At 36.5% G+C, this 23,692-nt stretch overlaps 1 protein-coding gene across 25 annotated transcripts in view; it reads right to left on the bottom strand.

Annotated features, from left to right (window-relative positions):
- The window catches only part of LOC126705931 (uncharacterized), a 115,501-nt gene that overhangs the window by 13,902 nt on the left and 77,907 nt on the right, over positions 1–23,692 (bottom strand). For 4 of the 25 annotated variants that reach the window (XR_007648473.1, XR_007648472.1, XR_007648467.1 and 1 more), the window contains exons 4-7: positions 18,731–18,786; positions 18,474–18,543; positions 17,877–18,238; positions 16,364–16,721 (exon numbers count right to left, since the gene is read on the bottom strand). Coding sequence is in view for 9 of the 25 variants with exons in the window: in XM_050405162.1 (XP_050261119.1) it covers positions 19,924–20,033; positions 20,961–21,028; positions 21,102–21,736 (813 nt within the window). In the remaining 16 variants the exon portion in view is untranslated. Of the gene's footprint in view, positions 1–5,540; positions 5,661–5,745; positions 5,877–5,975; positions 6,052–6,146; positions 6,427–15,883; positions 16,174–16,363; positions 18,239–18,473; positions 18,544–18,730; positions 18,787–19,793; positions 20,034–20,934; positions 21,029–21,101; positions 21,737–23,692 lie in introns of those variants that run through there. The other 21 variants (XR_007648474.1, XR_007648470.1, XR_007648462.1 and 18 more) reach the window with 17 other exon arrangements.

Below are 23,692 nucleotides of genomic sequence, written 5' to 3' on the forward strand. Positions count from 1 at the left end.
ATATATTGTATCGTACAGATTACAATTTGTATGTTATATCTATTTTTGGCATTTGCAATTGAGGATCAGACAGATCCATTCCATTTCCATCTAATTAGATATCTCTTGAACTGTGGATATTAGAATAATTGAAATCGTGCTTTTGTTTAATGAAAGCTTTTGCAAGAATAAAAAACCATTACTTGATGAACCAGGGTTTCTTTCCTCCAGATTCATTCTTGTTAGACAAGGTTGATAAGATAGGGCATATAAACACTATAGGTAATTATCACCCATACATTGTGATCATGCTAATTAGTAACTATTGAAGTAGAGTAATCTACTTGGAAGGATGATACATGCGTGATGTTAATTGATGTAATATTAAACATGCATGTCCTAGAGAATTGTTTGATAACTACCTCCTTATTTTTCATTTTCTTTTCATTTAAGCAAAAATTATTTTTTAATGGCTTCTAGATTGATAGTAAAACAGAAGATCATCCATTCCATGCGGGCTGGTTTGTGATTGGTAGCTAGTGTGATGTTAGAATATATAGAGGGTGAATCCCTGAGTGGCCCTAACGTTTAGAAAATTTATTTAATTAAAATAAGGCTTTTACTTTTGTATAAGTATGTTGTTAATTCTTATCATAATGTGTGTACTAATTTTTTGTTATTTTTTATTTTCTAAGAATTTATATATATTTTTTCATTATTTCATCATTGTTCTTTTCCTGCATATGAATTTTGTTTGTTTAAGTTTGTATTTCATATCTAAACTTTTACAAGGACACATGTATGTCATGATCTAGGTAAAAACTTATTTTATACAATGGAACATGTAGGAACAATGTTCATAAGTATATGCTTAAGAATTTCTGAAAATTGGGTTGATCTAAGTAGATCAGTATGTTAACTTCTGTAAACTGATGGATTTTATAAAAATGTCTGTGAATTGGGGACATTGCACCCCTCTTTGACATCAAGGACAAAAAGCCTGGGAAGCACCGACATGGCTGGGAGGGTGCCGCACTGGCGTCCGACGCGGGGTGCGGCCACCAACGCTGCTTCCTGCGTGTCGGTGCCGCCTCTGACTTTTTTGTTTTTTGTTTTTGTTTTTTTTTGGATTTGATCCTACTCGGCTCGATTCACGCCGACTTGGCTTCGATTCGCGCCGACTCGGCTTCGATTCGAGCCGAACCGGGCTGATTTGGCTAGAATCGGGTTGTATTGGCCTGCGGCCGAAACTTACCGAAACGGCCAAAATCGCTAGAGCACAATCACAGATGGCACCACCAAGCTTTGCTGATCTGCATCTTGGATTCTTTTTGGGGAAAAAATTAGAGCACCACCACAGTCATAGTGGGTTTCTTCTTCATCCTCTCTCTCTTTGCTGATTTGCTTTGCTTTTTATTTTTTCTTCTTTTCTTTACTTCATTTAGTCTGCTAGTGGTTTATTTGTTCAAATAAGATTTTCTTTACAATTTGCTTTAAGTCCTACGTGGGGGGGGGGGGGGGGGTTGCACTTCAAGTTGTATTCTAAAGCAAAGTAATACTCCCCAACCTACACTTCAATTTAGATTACAATTTGCTACAAGTCCTACACGTGGGACCCCGGGTGTGATTTTTCTTACTTTGTTATTAGTCATTAAATTAATTAATCCACTATATGATATGTAAATATAAAAAAACTATTATTAAAACTGATACAAATATACTTTGTCTAATTTTATTTTATATATAAAAAGAAAAATTGTTGATAATTCTATTTCTAATTCGATACTTGACAATTCCCTCTTAAAAGAGTATAGATTACAATTTTGAATAAAAATATTTAACCTTTTATATTATCACTTGTTTTTGACATATTTAGATTACAAGGCCATAGTAATGTATTTTTTAAGAATATTTTAATAGTAAAAATACATAAATAATATGAATAAAAATATTTTTAATAATTTTTTATTGCTGCACCCTCCTCACCTGCACCATTTTTTTAAAAAATTGCCGAGTCCCGCACCCACACCCGAATCCTAAAACGCACCCGTGCTTCTTAGCAAAAAGCTATAACCGTGGACGTCAACTTAACAAATCTCTGAAGTCTATACCCAACTAATTGGGTCAGCTATAAGGATTTGTATGCTGTGACATCATATACTATATATTAGAAGTTGTGATTGTGTCAAGCTACAAGCTTCTCATGCCAAGTGGCTCTCCTTATTTTAAAAATTGGGTAAATTACATAATTCTTCAATAGTTTGGGTTGTTTCAAATTAAACCATAAATTTTATTTACTTTTTAAATTAAAACCAGTACCTTTTTAAATTGCTTCAATTCACTATTTGCATAAGTCTATGTTAACTAAAGGCAATAGAAACTCACATAAAATTTAGCTAAAATCAATCCAAACACACACACACACACAAAATCATTCCATGTAAACTTATATAATAAAAATAAGTTATTTAGTTATTGTTATCAAAACATTTACAATAAAGTATAATAAGTTATTTAGCTACACACACGCCACCCACTCACACACACCCTATAGATTTAGCCTCCTGTTTTCTAATAGTAAGATTTAAACCTAAGACCTAACACAACCACAACCAACTCTTTGACAACTCAGCCACCTAGTCAATAAACTCTTCTTTTGTGTTCTAATTCATGACTAACCCTTGTGGACAAAAACAGCAGAGGGTTTTATTCTCTTAAGTTGGGCTTTTGCACAGGCTTAGTACTTTTCAATCCATTGTAAAGCATATAGAGGATTTCCTTTGACTGAAAATAATACTTGCTCCTTCTCCCAATATGTAGGGTGCTCTTCTTTTGGGCCATCCCAAATTTTTTGGGAGTTTCCAAAAATGAAAGCATCTATCCATTTAACATCCCTATTACCCTTTAATTTGACATCAAATTTTCTCTAATTTGAACCCACCTTTTAAACTGCATAAGGGCATTTTAGGATGATTATGTTGTTTACCTTGTTTCATAAGAATGATTTTTCAATGCCCATCTATTTTCAGATGAGGGAGTAAGACTTTGGTGGTGTACGGTTGTATCTGACTATGTTATTGACTTATCATTTAGCTTGAGTGTGATAAAACCAGAAAGTTTCTCTCAAAGTATATGTGACCATTAATTTAAGACTTAATTGTTTTGAGGGTGCAGAATAGTAAGATTACTTATCAAATGATGCAGTAATTCTATGTCATTGCTACAAAAGTAGTGCACATATTAAGGTGTGGATAAGCAGTTCATAGCCAACTTATCTTCAAGTAACCAACTGTCAACCTAAAATTATGGGAAAACTTTCCTTCATTCCAAGTGTCATTATGTGCATAAACTGGAATGAGGTTTCAGAAAGAGGCATCATGGCCTTGAACTAAGGATGTGGTTCTACATAAGTTCAGTATGCTTGATGGAAAATCCATCATTAAAAAGAATTTCTTTCATCTTTTTTACTTTCTAATAAGTATTTTTTTTCTCTCATATCCCAAGAATGAACAGTAGGGCGGACCATTCAGAATTCTTTATTTGCAGATACCCTGATTAACTGAGGGAACGAAGCAGTTTTATAGTTAGCATACAGTTACTTTCTGTCAATATTTCACATATATGTCCTTCAACTTCTGATTTCATATTTCTTTCCTATATACAATCAACATACTAATGTGTATCACTGTCAACAGGTTCCAAATGCTGGACACTCTGCTAATGAGCCAGGCATAGCTGCAGAACTTGTCACTGCAAATGAGAGGCTGAAAAATATCATCAAGAAGAATGGACTTTGAAGGACTTGCATAGCACACATCAGAAGATGAGAAACAAGCTTCTTGTTTGATGTTCCTAGATGATGACATCTGAGAGAATTAAGGTTCTAAATAATTGAAGCTAGTTTAGTGGAATATAATGTATGTTGAGTTTTACTGTGTTTAGCATGTATAATTAAGATTGTTTATTGCTCCACATTGGCACTGCTCCTTTCACTGGAATGAAGACCTTGCTAGTCAACAGAGCCATGGTTTTCCCATCCCACCTGCTTTATTTCTTGAAACTTGGAATTTGTGGTTCAATACACTGCAAGAGTGTGCAGGGGCTATAATTTTATTCGAAATTATTCATCAGCAGCAGCCCAGGTAAGCATGAGAAGTGCTCATTTTACTGATGGAGGTGATCTCTTGAACATAATAATGCATTAATCTAAAGCATTTTTTAGATTTGTGTATTGCAAAATGGGGCTTGTGGTCTGTCTGGATAGTACCAACGTTATAGATATGGAAATTATTTATCTTGCAAAAAAGTTTTATGCTCATTTGAATTTATTGTTCAGTTAGAAGTTTGGTAGAATTTGTGTGAGCTGGACCGTGAACTGAATGGTTACCCTTTTCGTTTCACCAAAACCGCTTAAATGGTTGGCTTGCCCTCTGCTGAAAGAATCACTATGGAGTATTACCCCTCTTGTCCAATTGAAACCTAAGGACCCAAGGACTTGTCTCTCCATTTGTGAGGGTTTTGCTGCCATTAGTCCTTCTAAAGAGGACAAAGTATATATTAAGGCTCAGTGGTCTCATGCTTTGAACATGAAAGTTTTTGGTAGAAATGTAGGGTACTTGTATGTTGTCAAAGATTTAGAACCCTGTAGAACCTAGAGGTGTTTTCCTTAAGCAAGATCAAGTCAAGTCTTATCACTGTCCACTTCTTTTGAACCTTTTTCCCAGTAGAGATGCTGGTTTGATCAGGCCATAATAAATCTGGGAAGGTACTTGGGCTTTCCCATCAACAAGAAAAGGAGAGAGATAGAAATGATTTAATTTTGAAATAGAAGTGCAAGCAAAATTGGCAGGTTGGAATTGTCACTGTCCTCATCAAATCAAATCTACCTCTTCAACTGTGACCAAAAGTTAAGTGTGAATTTGCATAATCAAGTTTGAGACCTTGGACTGTGTCTTTGTGATTGAATTTTGATTATTAAGTCATTGTGCTATCATGTGAAGGGTCTCACGTTGAGTATATACTAGATTGGTTTGAGTTATATAAATGATTACAAAAGGTTCAAATTTGATTAATCCTTGTGTGGGAATAACAAAGGTTTGACTAACTTTTACTTTGTAAGTGACATGGGTGTCAATTGCTAGCTAACAATATCCCATTCAGTTTGAGAATAAGCTTTCCCCGATGGGGAATAACAACAGTAAAATAATAAGCGATAGGACTGACACATCGTTTATTTGAAACTACACAATATTGTTATGTAAAATTAAACAAGGTTTCAAATTTCAATCATGAAAATTAACATCAAAGGAACAACGTGCTTTTAACAGCAGTAAGCAGGACATATTTTTTCTTATAATTTTTTTAAAATGTATCAGAGACTTACAAATTGATCATTGTTTGTTGTTCTGTCCACCTTCCTTTCACCATCTTCATGCACATCATAGTTGGGTTCACTTTTTCCATGGACTTTTTAATTTTTCTGAGATCGGAAACAAAATATCAATCATATAGCTCCATGAATCTCAGTTATGAGAGGAAAAATAGTCTGATAATAAACTTACCAGGTATACATTTTTAAATATTCTTTCTGAGTTTCTAACCAGAGGCGTTGGAGCTGTTGTAATTTCTTTCAGAGGGGCAAGTTTTTTCTCCAAGTTTGCTTCCTCAAGAATACCTCTTTCCTAAAACAACTTAATTGACATCAGATATGAAGGAAAAACTTTTAACTGTCTCTTTAAACAGACAGGGTTGAAAAAGTTCACATACATTAGTTCTTAGCCTAACAGGCTTGGGATTTGTGGGCTTTGGTTTCCTATACTTCACATTAAGAGCACTGGTGGCAGGGCAGCAGAGATGGAACTGTCTTCTAAAGTCAAGTCTTACCTAGCTCAGTTAACCTGCATCATTTTTGCAAGTTGGGAAATGAGACTAGGATGTACAGTTTGTACAGAAGCAGATCTGACAAAACAAATATGATGTTCTAGCAAAGAGGCAACCTTTTGTGATACTTTAAAGTATCATGCTTCCCCAAAGTTATTCTTTCACAGTGCCATTATTCTGATTCTGCACACTCTAGTCATTTAACACAAAAACAACGCTGATATATGATCTGCAAGAAAATAAGACCATCATGATAACAAGAAATTGTGAATGCACAAGTTCAATACCTGTTAACATCTGATGCCAAAAGCATTTTTCTTTTCATCATTATCCAAGACTTTACTGTCATTTTCTGTATCATCACAGGTCACGGCATTTTCCTTGTCATCGTTTTTCTTACTTTATGAATTTCCCTTCTCCCTGAACTTGATATTATTTTCTCCTCATAATCGCTTCCTCCACTAGTCCCTTCAGCTGCTCCACTTAGTGATTGGGAATTGGGAACATCTTTTTCTACTGAATCCCTTTCTTCAGAACTTTTTTTTTTTGAGAATCCTTTCTTCAGAACTTGATAAGGCAATAATGTCAATGATTAAATTGAAATTAGGTGTTAAGGTTATCGACCAAATATATAATTTATCCTAAAATATTTTAAACTGAATAACAAAACTCAACTTACTACACAGTCTACACTAGCACAATATTAATTATTAACATACACAACCACACTTATTGATATATAAATAATACAATAAGTGTCTACTTAACCAATCAAAAAAATCACTAACTTTACTATTCTTTTACTTGAATCACTAATATTAATATTTTATAACAAAAAGTTAATATAATATGATAACAATACACACATATGTAACAAACCATTTATGTTTCCTAATTATTAATTTATATAAAGTTATATTATATTTATATTATGCATGCACATGTTCACGCACATCACAATTCACACAAATAATAATAATAATAATAATGCGCACAATCAGTATCTAACATGCACTCACACACATATAATATAAATTTATAATGTAGAGAGAAGCATTCACAACTCAAAAACACTCACTCTTTACTCTTAAAGTCAAAGACAACAAGAGAGAGAGAGTGTGTTTTTAAGTTGTGAGTGCTTCTCTCTATATTATAAATTTATATTATATGTGTGTGAGTGCATGTTAGATACTGAGAGAGAGAGAGAAAGATTTGTGATTTGTGATGTTGTTTGGTTTTGGGATGAGCTAATCTATGTTGTTTAGTTTTAGACTAGGCTAATCTATAATCAAGGCATGCAAAATTTAAGCCAGGATATACAAAAAATAATTTTAAAGGTAAATTAAACTATTAAATAAATAAATAAATAAATAAATATATATATATATATATATATATATATATATATATATATATATATATTTCAAGTTGGGGTCCAAATAATCAAGGTGAACAACATATAGTGCCACCTGAGATTACAGTCCTACCATACTATACACACTACTATATGAACTGAAATCGTTTTGCAATTAAAATTCTGAAAATATGTTTTAGAAACACGATATCAAACTGGAGTGAGCAATAACAAGTGTATAATAAAATTTTCCCAATGAAAAACAAAACCACTTTTTTTTTTTTTTTTTTTGATAAGTAACTTAAAAGTATATTGAAAAAACATAGCCCCATACATAGGAAATGTACTAAAAAGGCAAAGACATCAAGAAATCAAAGTACAATGCTCAAGCAACCCAGAAAGGGAAATACAAGAAAGAGAAGGTAAAACCAAACACCATTCGAGAAGAGTAGAAAAGAAAAAAAGACTTAAACTCAAGAAAGGACCGTTCACGATCCTCAAAGCTTCTCGAATTCCGTTCCCGCCAGATACACCACATCAAATAGTGCGGCACAATCCTCCAAACAACTATATTACGATGCCGCCTGAAATTGCAAGACCAGCAATCCAACAAATCCGCTACCCTTTGCGGCATCACCCAACAAATACCAAACAAACAAAAGATCATACTCCATATCTCAGATGCAATAGGACAGTGAAGGAGGAGATGATCTACAGATTCCCCACACCCTTTGCACATATAACACCACTCAAGAACAACAAAGTGCCTCTTCCGAAGATTATCAATAGTTAGAATCTTGCCTAAAGCCGTAGTCCAAGAAAAAAAAGCAACCCAAGGAGGAACCTTCGATTGCCACACCATTTTCCAAGGGAAGGGAATGACAGTAGAAAGGGATAGGGAATGGTAATATCCACTCACCTTAAAACCTCGACTGTAGGCTGGCTTCCAACAAAGTTGGCAGCACCAACACCCCGGACCTTTGTGGAATAAATTAGGACCAAAAACGAATCCAAAGAAAGCGACTCTTGGTCATTCACTAAGCGACGAAACTGAATGTCTCAAGTAACTCTCTCATTAGCGTAGCTCAAAACCTCAGAGACCGAAGCCGCTCTTTTCCTACTAATATTATACAATTCTGGAAACTCCTCATTAAGAGGACGATCCTTACACCACACATCATCCCAAAACTTCACATGAGAACCATCACCCACATCATATCGAAGGCACTTGGAAAATTTCAACCAGCCACTTCTAATGCACTTCCACAAACAAACACCATAAGCCCCCGACACAGATTTTGTACACCAACCACCCCACTCATTCCCGTACTTTGCCCCAATGACCCTTCTCCAAAAGGCATCATTCTCCCAACCATAACGCCATAGCCATTTGGCTAATAAGGCATTATTAAACCTTCTCAAGCACCGAATGCCTAACCCTCTATTCTTCACTGACCTACAAACCTTAGACCAATTCACTAGGTGAATTTTACGATCATCCCCAATACCAGACCAAAGAAAATCCCTTTGTAACTTCTCTATCCTCTTAGCCACCTTAGCTGGAAGCCTGGAATAGGGAAAAGAGAAAGAAAATAAGTAGGTAGGCTAGAAAGAGTACTCTTAATAAGGATAATTTTACCCCCCTTGGAAAAATACAACCTCTTCCAACCAGCTAGCCTTCGCTCCATCTTCTCCAAGATAGGATTCCAAATAGACTTGTTTTTAAAAGAAGCACCCAATGGGAGACCTAAATATTTCAACGGAAGAGCAGACTCCCTACAACCCAGAATCTCCACTAACTCATGAAAATTAGGCACATCCCCGAATGGAACCAATTCAGACTTTCCTAAATTAATTCTTAGCCCCAACATCTCCTCGAATCTAGAGAGAATCCCACGCAGAGCTGTAATATGAGTGCTGTCAGTGTCACAGAAAACAAAAGTATCATCCGCGAACAATAAATGAGACACCGACATCAAGGAACCAGCTTCATTTCCAACTGTGAAACCCGAAAATTGGCCAGTTGCAGTAGCCGCAACCAACATACGGCTCAAGGCCTCATGACAATATCAAAGAGAAAAGGGGATAAAGGATCACCTTGCCGAATTCCTCTAGAACTCCCAAAAAAATTAGAAGGACAGCCATTGATCAAAATGGAGAATTTAACAGTTGAAATACAACACCTGATCCACCTTCTCCACTTTTCAGAAAAACCACACTGCTGTAACAAAAAAATGAGAAACTCCCAATTCACATGGTCGTACGCTTTCTCAATGTCCAGCTTGCACAACAACCCCAGAACCCCCGCCTTCAATCGACTGTCTAAACACTCAGAAGCAATAAGGACAGAGTCTAAAATCTGACGACCTTTCACAAAGGCATTCTAAGATTCAGAAATAAGACTGTGAACCACCCTTCGCATTTGATTGGCTAACACCTTAGCAATAATCTTGTACATCCCACCCACCAAGCTAATAGGACGATAGTCTTGTACATTCATAGCATCAAATTTCTTAGGAATGAGAGCAAGAAAAGTAGCATTAAAGCTCTTTTCAAACACAGCATGGACATGGAAAACATGAAACACATTCATAACATCAATTTTCACTGTGCTCCAACAAGATTGAAAAAATGCCATTGTAAAGCCATCCGGACCTGGCGCTTTATCCCCTTTGAACTCATTTACCACTCCAAAAACTTCATCCTCATCGAATGGCCTGTCCAACCAAGTGGCATCTTCCTCAAAAATACTAGAAAAAACAACCTCATCCAAAATAGGTCGGTGAACCACATTCTCCGAGTAAAGCTGCCCATAGAATTGAGTAATACACCCTTCAATGATCCCTTGATCCGTAGATAACTCACCATCCACCATAAGTCTATCGATAGTGTTGCTTCTTCTATGTGAATTTGCAATACGATGAAAGACTTTGTGTTCCTATCTCCCTCTTTAAGAAAAAGAGCTCTAGATTTCTGCCTCCAACAAATCTCTTCCAACAAAATAGATTTTTCTAAATCTCCATGAATTCGATCCTTTTCCCTCCTTTCCTCCACTGTAAGAACACGAACTTCCTCGATAACTTCCAACACTTTAAGATCCTTCCATAAGTTTTGCACCCTTAGGCCTATATTACCAAACTCCTCCACATTCCATCTCTTCAAATCCAATTTCAGCATCTTCAACTTGTTGGCCAAAGAAAAACTAGGAGTTCCTTGGAAATGATAGGACTCCCACCATGAACACACCCTTTCCAAAAAGCCCTTATCCTTTAACCACATGTTCTCAAACCTAAAAGGTTTTTTGCCTCCGTGTAAATTCCCGCCTTCAAGAAGGGTAGGAAAATGATCAGACATCAACCTAGGAAGACGGCGTTGACAAATAGATGGAAATTTCTCCTCCCAATCTGCGGACAAAAGAAACCTGTCCAATCTGGAACTAGCAACAACCTCTCTAGAGTTAGACCAAGTGAAATTCTCCCCAACCAAAGGTAGATCAACAAGGCTTTGCTTGGAAATAAAATCTGAAAACCGAAGCATAGTTGAAGAGAAGTTAGCAATACCAGAACATTCAGAAGGAAAACGCACCACATTAAAATCACCACCCACACACCAAGGCACATCCCACCAACTACGTAAGCCAGATAACTCTTCCCAAAGAAACCTCCTGTCTTTATTACTATTGGGTCCATAAACACCAGTGAAAGCCCAAACGAAATGATCTGCCACATTTTTGAATTTACACGAGACGGAGAAACAACCCACTGCTTCGTCCATCTTATCCACAACCCTGTTGTCCCACATCAACAAAATCCCACCAGAGGCACCCATTGAACCTAAATAGAGCCAATCCACATGTTGACCCCCCCACAAACTACAAATGGTGCCTCTATTAATTAGCTCCATCTTTGTTTCTTGCAGACAAACAATATCTGCTCTCCACTTTCGGATCAAATTTCTAACCCGAAGTCTTTTATCCTGCTCATTCAACCCTCTCACATTCCAGGAAACAATTCTTAAATTCATTGATGCACAACAACAGCCCGATCCCTGCTATCACTCCTGCTCCTTTCTGAATCCTTCTCCTCACCCCATGAGCTCTTTAAGCTCTTCAACTCACGATGCCCTTTGAGCCCAGCCTTACCCAGCTTCCTCTTAGAATCTACAACAATCATCCGTTGTTTTCTTCGCTCTTCTAAAGCTAGAAGCAGTCCTGTAACTTGTTCTTCGAAACCCTCAAGCGAGGTCCTGACAGATTTTTGGAAAGTTTTAATTCTATTAGTTACCCAAAGTGACAGTTTGGTGTTATCAACATCAACCTTGCCCCCAATCTTCTCAGCTATAGGAAACTCCTTGCCCACAGAATTATCCATCGCCAGAGGTGCCACTTCGAGTGGATCACCTAAAAGATTCAAATCCAATAACTCCTCATCAGAGTTCCACACCTCACCCTCTAACCCAAAATCAGAAACAACAGAGCCCCCAACACCCTCACCCTCACCCTCAACCTCAGAATCCCAACAAACAATATGTCCCTCATTAACAAGATGAGTCAAACCTGGATTAGGTACACCCTTCGGTGTGAGCTGATTCGACACAGAATCAAGGGAGCAATAAGCGGAGAGCGGGATAACTATTTTCCTCCCATCCCGGAGTTCGAGCATCCAATCCTTAGAATTACCCCAGGTTTTGCTCAAATCCCCAACAAAGTCACTGATTCTAGGACTAAGATCGTGAGGCGCTATGGTGAACATCGGTTCTGAAATCTTTGAACCCTCTGCATGCTGAACTGACACTACCGATATATTCTCCAAGTTCCCCTCTTCTGACCCCACTCCAACCGCAATCCTCACTGGGTTACTAGAACCCACCTTAAGAGTTGAGGGTAGCGGCTGAGATTCCAAAAATCCAGACCCAGGTAGCACCTGAAGCGGCACTGAGTGAGAATTTGGAGCCTCATAAACATTCGCACCAAAAAGAGGCGAAGACCCAAGCCCCGACTCATGACAACCCGAGACATTAGACTGAGAAGAACCCACACACGATGGCAGCTGAGAATCCAAAAGCCCAGACCCAGGTAGCACCTGAATTGGCACTGAGCGAGAATTTGGAGCTTCAGAAACATTCATACCAGAAAAAGGCGAAGACCCAAGCCCCAACTCATGAACACCCGAGACATTAAACTGAGAAGAAGCCACACAAGATTGTATTGCGGAGTTGCAAGCGAAGGAGGAGATCGCATGTGAAGACCCAATCCTAGGCAGCCGTAATGCTGTATCAGAAGAAGTTGAAACTCCTGTCTGAGTTACACCAGGAACGATTTTGGAATTAAAATGTTGAGACCTAGACTTGCAACCCAAAGTTTTAAAAGACCCATCATGGGCTTTTGGTTTCCAAGTAGCAAAAGATCGAGGCCCACTACCATTAAGCAGCACAGTTTTAAAACTATGTGGCTTATTAACTCCAATGGGCTTTACAGCAACCAGGCCCACCTCCTTAATCTCAGAGGATATAACAACCCACTTCCCTTCATTCCCACGTTCCACACGCAAGGAGATATCCAGGGACAGAGAAGTATTAACGCTAGGATTTTCAGTTTCATTTATGGCCGACGTGACTGACATGACTTCCGCCCCAACATGATGCTTGTCAGTCCCAGAAATCCCTCCCCAAGAAATACACGATTTCAAATTTTGAAAACCCAAAGCAGACTCCTTACCTTTGTTCCCCAAACCTCCAAGTGCCTGCCGGACTTTCTCCGTCATCCTCACTGGTCTTAAGGTGGCACTCCTGGGCTTCGCACCGTTGTTCTGAATTTGCGGAAGGATAGTCTTCCTCAACTGAACTCCAAAACTTTTCCAGCCACTCCCCTGTTTTCCTTCCGGTATGACAATGGAACCCTTCTGACAGCCTTTATCTAACTTAGATACCAACAGAAAAGAGCCATGGGCATTGGACCCCAGTTGCATAATAAGAACGCTATTACCCTCCCTAACCATTCTCGCAAACTGACCCGGATTTGGCTTAGACAGCAACTCCTCAACGTGAAACAGAATCCTTTTAGCGCACTCCTTACTCAAACATACAGAACGAAGAGAACTCCTACTTCTTTCAAGAATATGTAAAAGGAAAAAAGACCCCCCTTCCTCAATAGCAAACTCAAAGGTTTTTGCTTCAATGAAAATAAAAGTAGAACCTCCCATTATAATTTTACTACTCTTCTCAATTTGGACCAATAACTAACTAATGGGATGGAACTTTGAAGAGGATAAAGGGAAGAGCATTGGAACCTTTCAAAAAAATTGATTAATAGTTAATTGGTATTGAATGTGTGATGGTACTTTACCCAATCACTTTTCTTATTGATTAATAGTTAATTGGTATTGAATGTGTGATGGTACTTTACCCAATCACTTTTCTTACTTCACACAATATCAATTCACCAAAATAAAGTTTGGTTACAAATGTGGAGGCCACAACGAACAATAGATATATATTTGTCTCTATCATGCGCGACAAGGACACATGCAATAGTGAGTGTATAATTATTTCAAGTGAGTCATGTGCTACAAGGACTCATGTCCGAGAGAGAGAGAGAGAGAGAGAGAGAGAGAGAGAGAGAGAGAGAGAGAGAGAGAGAGAGAGAGAGAGAGAGAGATCTGTGATCTGTGATGTTGTTTGATTTTGGGATGGGTTTATTTGTGTTGTTATTTGGTTTTTGACTGGGTTGATCTATGATCAAGGTATGTAAGATTTAAGACAGGTATCCAAAAATAATTTTAAAAGTAAATTAAACTATTAAAAAAAATATTTTATATATAATTTTTTTTTTCAAGTCGGGGTTTAAATAACAGTTGCGGTGGCGGAAGGCTGGGTAGACAGTTGCGGAAGCCTAAGCAGGCAATGGCAGGGCCATCAAAGTTTTAATGCTTGATTAATTTGGATAAGAAAAGAAGAATGCGAAACTCACAAAATCAGCTTTTAAGACTGCTATTGGATCATCTTTATGCTCATCATGAAATTATGTTCAAGTCAAAAAGAGTCCAGCCAAATGAATCATCAAATCCAGTGCCAACATTACTGGCATTTAGGATTTTAACATGCACAAATGTAGATTATCATTTCAAATAAGCTCTATTGCAAGGAAACCATTTGATATTATAAAAAGGTGCTTGTAGAAGCCAATGAATACTAATATTCGCAGATATGGCATAAGTGCAGTATGATAAGGATATTCACCATGAAATTCCTGCCAGAGTGTATGAAATTGGACTAGACCAACTGGTCCATATATCCAAAAAAGATATGAAGAAAAAAGACACATCTTTTTTGGTAAAATCTAATTTACCTGACCTCATTGTTTTCATACATTAGTATTATTTAGAATTTTGAAGGACACATTTTTTTTTATCTATCTATTTCCTATTTGAGGTTATCAGCTCAGTAACCAAATAGGTGACTCAGAACTCTTTTACATTTCAACCTCCAACTTGATTTTATAAAAAACCATCCATATTAGCATGTGGAAATGTAATATTAATGAAATGGTGGAAGCAAGAATTCTCCATAACTCGAAATATTAAACACAGGGGGGAAATTTTTAAAAATTGAAATGCATAATATATTTGGTTTGCAATAGGTAACAATTTTCTTGAAGTATCATCCGTAGGCAATCATTTGTAACATAAGGACAAACAAGATACACCCATAATTGCAGACAAGAAAACTCCAGTGAGCAATTCTATCTGTAAAAAAATATAAACATCAACCTTGAATAGAATCTACTCAACTAAAGGTCTACATTAGACACATAAACAATAGAAAAGCATTTAGGCCTGCCTTTAATAAATAGTTTGCAATGTCTTTCACTGTCCTATAATCACCTTTAGATATAGAACTTGCAATTAGGGCCTACAAATAGATGAGAATAAGGAAGTCAATAAAAACACTAACTTGTAATTAGGTTAGTAAAATGTGATTCAAAGGGGAAAAAGTACACTTCTCCTTTTCATTTTTATTAGAAACTAAAAGTCTTTCCACAACGTCATCATCAAATATTTCCCATTCTCCAGTTAGTTGTTAGACATTACCCCTTGTTTATATAAATTTTCCTTTACCATTGTTTATATATGTACAAGAATCTCAGTCAAAAAATACATACAAGAATCTATATTTGTTGATTTTAGGCTGAAGTCCAAAGCACACTAGTTTGGGAGTCTTTGAATTTTACAACTAGAAATTTCAGAATTTTGAATTTATCCTCTGAAGTCATATTCTGTTTGCAACATAAATTTCCCAAATGTTTAGTTCGTCCAATAAAATGATGCCATGTGGCATAATAAAAATAATGTAACATCATTTTGTTAGACAAAATAAACACACATTATAACATTCCAAATACTTTTTTAAAAAAATATTACATCTTGAGAGTTCATAAGGAAATGAAATAATCATTAAGCCCTTGTTTGTGAGTTTTAATGGAGGGAATAAAAAGTCAATTCCCTTATTTGGAAGTTTAAATGGGATGGAATGGAATGGTTAGGAGGAAATACTCATTCTTTTTTATTTCCTCAAAAATTTAAATTTTCATTATCTCCAAAATTGGGAGGAATTGGAGGGAATGAAGTTAGATTTAATGAATTTTTTACTAACTCCCAAAATACACCTACTTTATTTTGAAATTTTACAGCACCCTCAAGCTGAGTCAACCCACCGCAGGAAGGACACAGAATTGAGCACAGATTTGTGAGTGCAGGAAAAAAAATATTCAGAAATATTCATAAATCACCATCATCTCTAGTACAAATTATCCTAGAGAGCCTAAAGAAAAAAAAATATTCAAGAAACATGAAATATAATAGAATCCACCAACAATTTTTTAACTTGGGTACTGCAATTGACAATGATCCAGCAAATCATAGCTCCAAAATAAGTAGCACCTATTGTACTTGCAGAACCATCACCTAAAAAAATTTCCATTATAATGGAGAAATGGTACATAAAAGGAAAAAAATATAAAAGTTCCCAAAAACGACCACATTTCGACCTACTTCTATGAAACCTTTGCCAGAGTCAAATTTGTTTGATATGAAAATAAACTCATACAGGTGAGTTAACAAGCATATTCAAGAGTGTAACCAACCTATAAAAATATGACAATAATAAACACATAGCATGGCTCAGCTCGCGTTTAACTACCATAAAAATTGAAAAATACGAAGTTCAACTTAAAGCATACAATCCAAAAGTTCATAATTACATGAAAGTGCTTATAATATACAATCTAGAAAGTCCTTTATAAATATGACATCCCAAATGAAGTTTCATGATTCAACCTAACAAAGTTCAACTAAAATATAAGTTCCATAAAACTCGTCAAATGCTAAGCATCACATATGATCAAGTTGGAGAAACCAAAACAGAGTGCAAGAGTACCACCCATAGATTCCTTGTTGATGTCTAAATTCATAACATCTACCTCAATCTCATCTAATCTTCATTTGTGCAATTTCTATGGCAAAAAATACAAACATTAATAGTTACAAAATATAATCATTAAAAGTGTAACTTCTGATTGAGAACAACTTGGACCAACTAACAAAGCTGTAGATAAAACAAACGAAACATAAGAGGATACCTTTGTAATAATCTTGTCAAAATTCTGTATTAGTAAATGACATATTTCATTTAGGAAACATTCTTACCAACCACTAACTTAGACAAGCAACATACTCTCAAGGAGCCAGTTTCATTATTAGAACTTGATATAGAGAATTCTGGAGCCTTCAAAAGGAATTACACATTTCCATTTAAACATGGACACCCATCTATTTTGCAAAAATCAATAGTTTTTATCATCATGCCATATTTACAACCATAGTCAGATAGGTCTACAACTAAGTTAAGCATTAAAACCTATATGACTACAATGTGAATATTGTCATGTTCTTACCTACCCATTAAAAGGTCTCCAAAAGAAAAATATTAGTACCAAGTTAGAGAGCCAATCGTAGTTTTTGTCAATAGAGGAAAAAAGCATCTCTCTGACTCTCACACTCACACACACACATGCAAAAAGTACATAAATCCTCATAAAGATTGAGCCCGTTAGCTATCATAAGACTAGTCCTTTTAAGTCTTTGTTATGCTCTGTTGTTTTTTTTTTTTAATTAAAATAATGTTATTGAAAATGAAAACGCTGCTCTATGTTCATGATCAAAAACAAAGAGAACCTTGGAAAAACACAAGCAAATGAATCAGAAAATTGCGAAGGAAGTTAGAAATTAAAAATTGAGGTACAAATAGTAAAACCTCATGTCCTAGACAAATAAAACAAGGTATGAAGCAGGATAGTCTTTAATTCAATAGGTCTATTAACCTCCTCAAAATTGTGACCATCATGCTCCTTCCAAACTAATCACATCACGCATGCTTACACTCGGGAATATTTTCCAAACCAATTTCGCCAACCCAAAAGAATGGGTGCTATTTTGTCCAGGACACCCAATAAATCCAAAAATCATAAACACATTGCTACATAAAGCATGAGCAATATCTCAATGGATCAAATGATAATCCACTGTTTACCTACTGCATCTACACATACAACACTAATTGACTAGCAGTAAACCCCTCTTGTTGAGGTTATCAATTGTGAGAATCTTACCCCACGAAGCTGTCCACAAAAAGAATGACACCTTCTTGGGTACCTTGGCACACCAAATACTCTTCCATGGAAATAAATGAGTATTAATTCCACAGACACCATTAGGTTCTGAAATGTTACAGCACCCTCAACCGAGTCAGCCCAACACAGGAAAGACACAGAACTGAGCATGGATATGTATGTGCAGAACATAAATCACCATCATCTCTATTACAAATTAACTTAGAGAGCCTAAAGAAAAAAAAAATATATTCAGAAATATGAAATATAATAGAATCCACCAACAATTTTTCAACTAGGGTACTGCAATTGACAATGATCCAGCAAATCATAGCTCCAAAATAAGTAGCACCTAACAGTACCTGCAGAACCAACCTTTGAAAACCATAGACACCAAAATAGACATAGAAAAGTAAAAAAACAAACAAAAGCATGCAAAAATAATGATACAAAGGAGGGGGAAAATCAATTAAAATAAAAGACACAGTATATATGAACATGAAAGAAGGATATATTACATTTCAATGGCATGTTCAACCGGTAAAAGAAGATAACAATAAAATACAACAAAAGTAACCAATCGGTAATTAAACTCACCTCAATTGGGGCCATCAATTCTGGTGGCTTATCCCAGGTAGACTCACCTGTCCTCTTGTTGTAATAATATCTAGAAAAAAAAACAAGAATCAATCAGAGTAAGCTACTGAGAAAAGAACACTGAATGCCACCAACCACTTTCAAGATTTTCTAAAATTCAAATCGGAATGTTAAACTATTACAATGAAGCATGAGGTCAATAACATTGCAGGAGACAAGCAGAAATGATAGGACCTGCAGCCAAAGCAAAAAATTACCTAATCTCTTGCCAATCAGATGAGGAGTGTTGATTAAGGCTAGGAACAGTTACTGCCTGAAAATCCAAATTAGAGATTCCAAAACTATAACTAGTTAGTTTTCACAAAACAAAAACAGATAAATCAATGCACAAGGACTAAAACTAGATACAAAAATTTATTAGTATCACATCTAAGCAATAATCAGAATCCTAATTCAAAGTTTCACACGATTTTCTTAATTTCAGCCACTGTAGTACATTTCCAATGTACTTGGGTTGGTTACTGCAAAATATCACTAATCTCCTGCTCCGGTTATCTATGCTTCAATTCATACTACTGAATTTCCCTTCAGGTTGTTGGAAATATAAAGAACCTCACCTCTCAGGTAATCTGCCCTTCACTTGGATTACATTTTGTTTAACTTACATAAATCCATTACCACGCTAATCATAGTTGTTAGTATCATACGATACGCGATACGTATCATATGTAAAAGTTCCATATTGTAAGAGCGTATTATAAATGCTCATGAATCATACGATATAGTATGTGTATCGTAAAATCGTACGCATAGTACGATACATAATCAAATGCTTTAAAATGAGGTTTTTATGTGTTTAAAATTTGTACTTTTATTTGTCACAAGTTATATGGTGCAATGATTAGTAACCCACACAAGTTAGCAAGTAAACCTAGTCTAAAGAAAAAAATTGCAACCTTGTCATCTTTTTAGTTATACATTAATTAAACCAGGAAGTTTTAGGTGATTGAATCCACTTTCTATATTAATAAAATAGAGACTTGGGATCACATTGACAATTCTCTATACCATGAGGATGCAATGATGAGATTGAAAAAAATGAAAACAAAGAAGCATCACCTTCTCCAAATTAATAAGATATTAATATGTATTAAATATTATTGAGAAATTTCATACTTCATGAACAAGAATAATTTTTTTCAAGAAACTTGAAAAGCATGTAAAAAAAAAATAGTGAAACACAAAGAAAAGGAAGAAGAAAATATGTGACCCCGGTAACTTTTTAACTGAAATAAAATGTAACAACAAAAAAACACTTACAGAATCTGTAGAAGGGATGACTGAAGGTTGTTGACCAGTCTGCAGTACTGGTGTCACAAATGCTGCACTAATATCATTTGGCAGGCCAGACACATGATTTGTTACAGGAGGGACCCTTGGTTGACTCAGATTAGCAGGCATTGCAACATTTGAGGGAGACCCCTGTACCATAGGCTGAAACTGCTGAGATGCCGATGGAACACATGTCTGTCCTTGCTGGGTTGGAACAACTGGCTGAATCTGCCGCCAAAGAAATTTCCCATGACACAATAACTCAAGACTCTTATAAAATAACAAATAATAAAACATGGATGGGAGAGGAAATTACTTGCATAGATAAAGATGAACCAAGAACAAAAGAATTAAAAAAATAAATAAATGTCACATGCCTTCGTATAAAATCTAAATAAAGTGTGAGCATATTGTGGGTGCATTTTTTGCTTCAAGGAAACTCATGTACTCCCTGGCATTTTTTGCTGTCTCACATCGAAGAAAACTCCCTCCCCCCTCTGCCTTATTGCTCATGGTACTCCTTTCTCTTCAGCTCATGCTTATAAGGCAGAGGGGGGAGGGAGTTTTCTTCAATGTGGGACAGCAAAAAATGCCAAGGAGTACATGAGTTTCCTTGAAGCAAAAAATGCACCCATACATATATATGAGATTAAAAAGGTTTTATCATAAGCAAATAAAACAAAGAATAGGTTTAGAAACAGCTAAGCTGAGCACAATGTCAAGCCAAAGTGAAAGCATCATGTTCACATACTCACATTCAAGTCAATTTTAATTGAAAAAGAACTAGGTTTCAATCAAGAAAGGGAAGAATTATATTTTCATAATTTGAGGGGTGCAAACAAAAATGACTGAGATACACAAGTGCTCATAAAAAGGACCACATTTCAACCTACTTCTATGAAACCTTTGCCAGGATCAACTTGTTTTATATGAAATAAACTCATACAGCTGAGTTAACAAGCATATTCAAAGTGTATATGGCAATAATAAATACATAGCATGGCTCGGCTCGCCTTTAACTACCATGATGTCATGTAAACTCCTGTATTCACATAGGTTGCTTGTTAGATAGAGATGTTAACACCCATATACCATAGTCACTGCATAAGATGGTGGAGTAGAGACTCACCTGTTCCTTGAAAGGAAGAGACTCACCATCAGAATTATCTTCTGAAATCTTTGGTTTCTTCTGCTTTGATGTATAAGAGCAGTGATCCCTGCAGCTGCAAGTCAGGTTACTATTAGTAGCATATCAGACAATTGTTAAGTCTTTGTAAAGAGGTGAGAGAAACTTACAGCAACTGGGCATCCAAGATATCTATGCTGCGATCCATGGAATACTTGCGGGTGGCCACAACCGAAATATTCAAGTCCTTGAAACCTTTTTGGTCTGGGTCCATGTTAGATATTTTAGAAACAACAATTATGACACAATACAAGTAAGGAATTTCAATGTACTGTTCACGTTGCCTCTGCCTCTTATTAGTATTAGGAATGAAGGAGGACTGCAAGAGAAGACAGAATTTACTATGACCTAAATGAAGAAGACCGTGAGGACGATGCTCAGTTAGTAATTCTTTCTTCCCAAAAATATCATCGCGAGTGTCGAGATAGCCCTCGAACCACTCATCAGTAATCAGATTGTAAGCGTGTATAACCAAGTCATGTCTAGCGAAAGAATCGAAGGAAACCCAATAGAGAGTATCACCATCTGCTAAAGCAGTATTAGTACTCTGACTGAAACCAAAACCACGAAGTAGCTTGAAGACGGACACGGGAGAATCGAGTGGTTCCCAAGACTGATCATCGATGTTGTATGTAAGGAAACGAAATTGAGGAGGACGATCGCCACTAAGGAATGAACTGACAAGAATCTGCGCCTTCTCGGGCTTAAGAAGAAGAGCGACAACATTCCGACTATGATAGCCAACCTCCAGTGGAGGATTGGGTAACGGTTTCCACACTCCTATTTTAGGATCTAAAACTTCCATCCAGGGAGACTTAACTTCCCGTACACCACCTAAAATGTACAACTTTCCGTCGACGACGAACTTGTGTGGGTTGACTCTACTAACAATCGGTGGGGGACCAGGCTGCCAACCATCAATATCACCACTGGTGAGGTCGAAAATCTGAACTCGATCACGAAAGTGATGACTGCTAATACAATAGATAGAGGAGTCTAATGCTGCAAAGTAACAGTCGCTCTCAATCTCCATCACCGAAAGCGGATTCAGCTTTTGCTTTTGCTTTTGACAGTGTGAGTCTGCGTCTGGGACATCAATGGAAAACCATTCTATCTGTGATAGCATGGCTCCATCATCCCTCTCCGACCTTTGCTTGCCCAGGGTGAAGCCGCCGAAAACGATGACGGGTCTATCGTTATTTGGCCTCAATATCCTTGACGTCGTCGACAAACTTTCCTCGGGCATTATAACTAACGAATTACGGCAAAGGGTTAGGGTTTGGGAATTGGGAATTGGGAACTGGACGAGAAGAGAGTTTTCGCTTCTTTCTTTTTTCTTTTGTTTTGTTTTTTTTTTTGGGCTAAAACTAAAAGTTATGGTTTGCCTCGGCTGTATGTATGCAAAAATATGCAATTTCCTTCACTGGGCCGCTACCGACATTATTTTGGGCTCAGGCTCATATCACCTCCACCTCAAATTATTGTCCTTCCTTGGGTTTTTTTTTTTTTTTTTTTTTTTCAAATTAACATTATTTTGCTAACAATCTCTTTAATTAGCAAATTTTCCAAATTATTTAGGAAATTAGCATCTCGAGTTTCTTAAACTCAATATCCATGTGCTGACAGAGTTGACGTTGAAAATTATCTACATGAAACTCAAGTTTTTAAAACTTGAGTTCCCTAATCATAATTTAAAAGTTACAAAAACCGAAAAGGGGTGAAGAGCAAGAGAGAGGCATTGGCACATGGAGCACTGAAGTGTAGCCATGGCTGCCATTTTTTTATGCTTCTTCTTTGTCTCTCTATGACTTTCATCAACAAACCCATAGAGAAACAACAAACCAGAGAGAAACCCATAGAGAAACAACAAACCAGAGATAAACAACAAACTCAAGCTAAGAGAGCCACTCCAGTGCCGAGATCATGATTTTTGGGTTTGGGGTTTTTCCTTCGATGCCGAGTTCATGATTTTTGGGTTTGGGTTTTTGAGAAATTCGTTTGGATGTTTGCGAAATGAGAAGAAGAAGAAGAAGAAAGAAAGCTAGAGAAGAAGAAGGGACTGTTTGGAGAAGGAGATGGAGAAATGGGTTTTGTTCTTGGGTTTTTGGGGCTTGGAAGAGGAGAGTGGGACAGCAAATGGAGAGGAAAAAAAAAGGATGGATAAATAAAAAAGAATAAAGGAAGAAGAAAGTAGAGCAGGAACTCGAGTTCCCTGTGAATTTCAAATCCATCTTAGCTTTGCTAACACATAGAATTTGAGTCTCTAAGACTCAAGTTGCTACAGTGCAACTCGAGTCTTAGAGACTCGAGATACTAATTTCTTAAATAGTTTGGAAATGTTACTAACTAACGAAATTGTTACCAATATTGTGTTATTTTGCCCCAAAAAAAAAAAAAAAAAATCCCCATCCTTTTCTTGTCTATTCTTTAGGCCTAATTTCTTGTTTGTTTGGGACATTAGGCCCGTGCCTATGTCTTCTATTGCTATTAACTTGTCTTGTTCTGGGCCTTAGTGCCAACTCTAGCTTGTCTATGGATATTAGACCCACTTTAAGCCTAAATTCTTTAGGCCCACTTCATCCTTTGCTTGTAAATTATAAATTTCTTCCTTCTTAGACCTTAAGTTTGTGTTTATCTCTCTTTAGACTTTTAAGCACCTATTTGGGTTAACTTTTAAAAATTTTGCATTTTAAGAAAAAAT

Source organism: Quercus robur, chromosome 11 (genome assembly GCF_932294415.1).
Source record: "Quercus robur chromosome 11, dhQueRobu3.1, whole genome shotgun sequence".
Classification (NCBI taxonomy): domain Eukaryota; kingdom Viridiplantae; phylum Streptophyta; class Magnoliopsida; order Fagales; family Fagaceae; genus Quercus; species Quercus robur.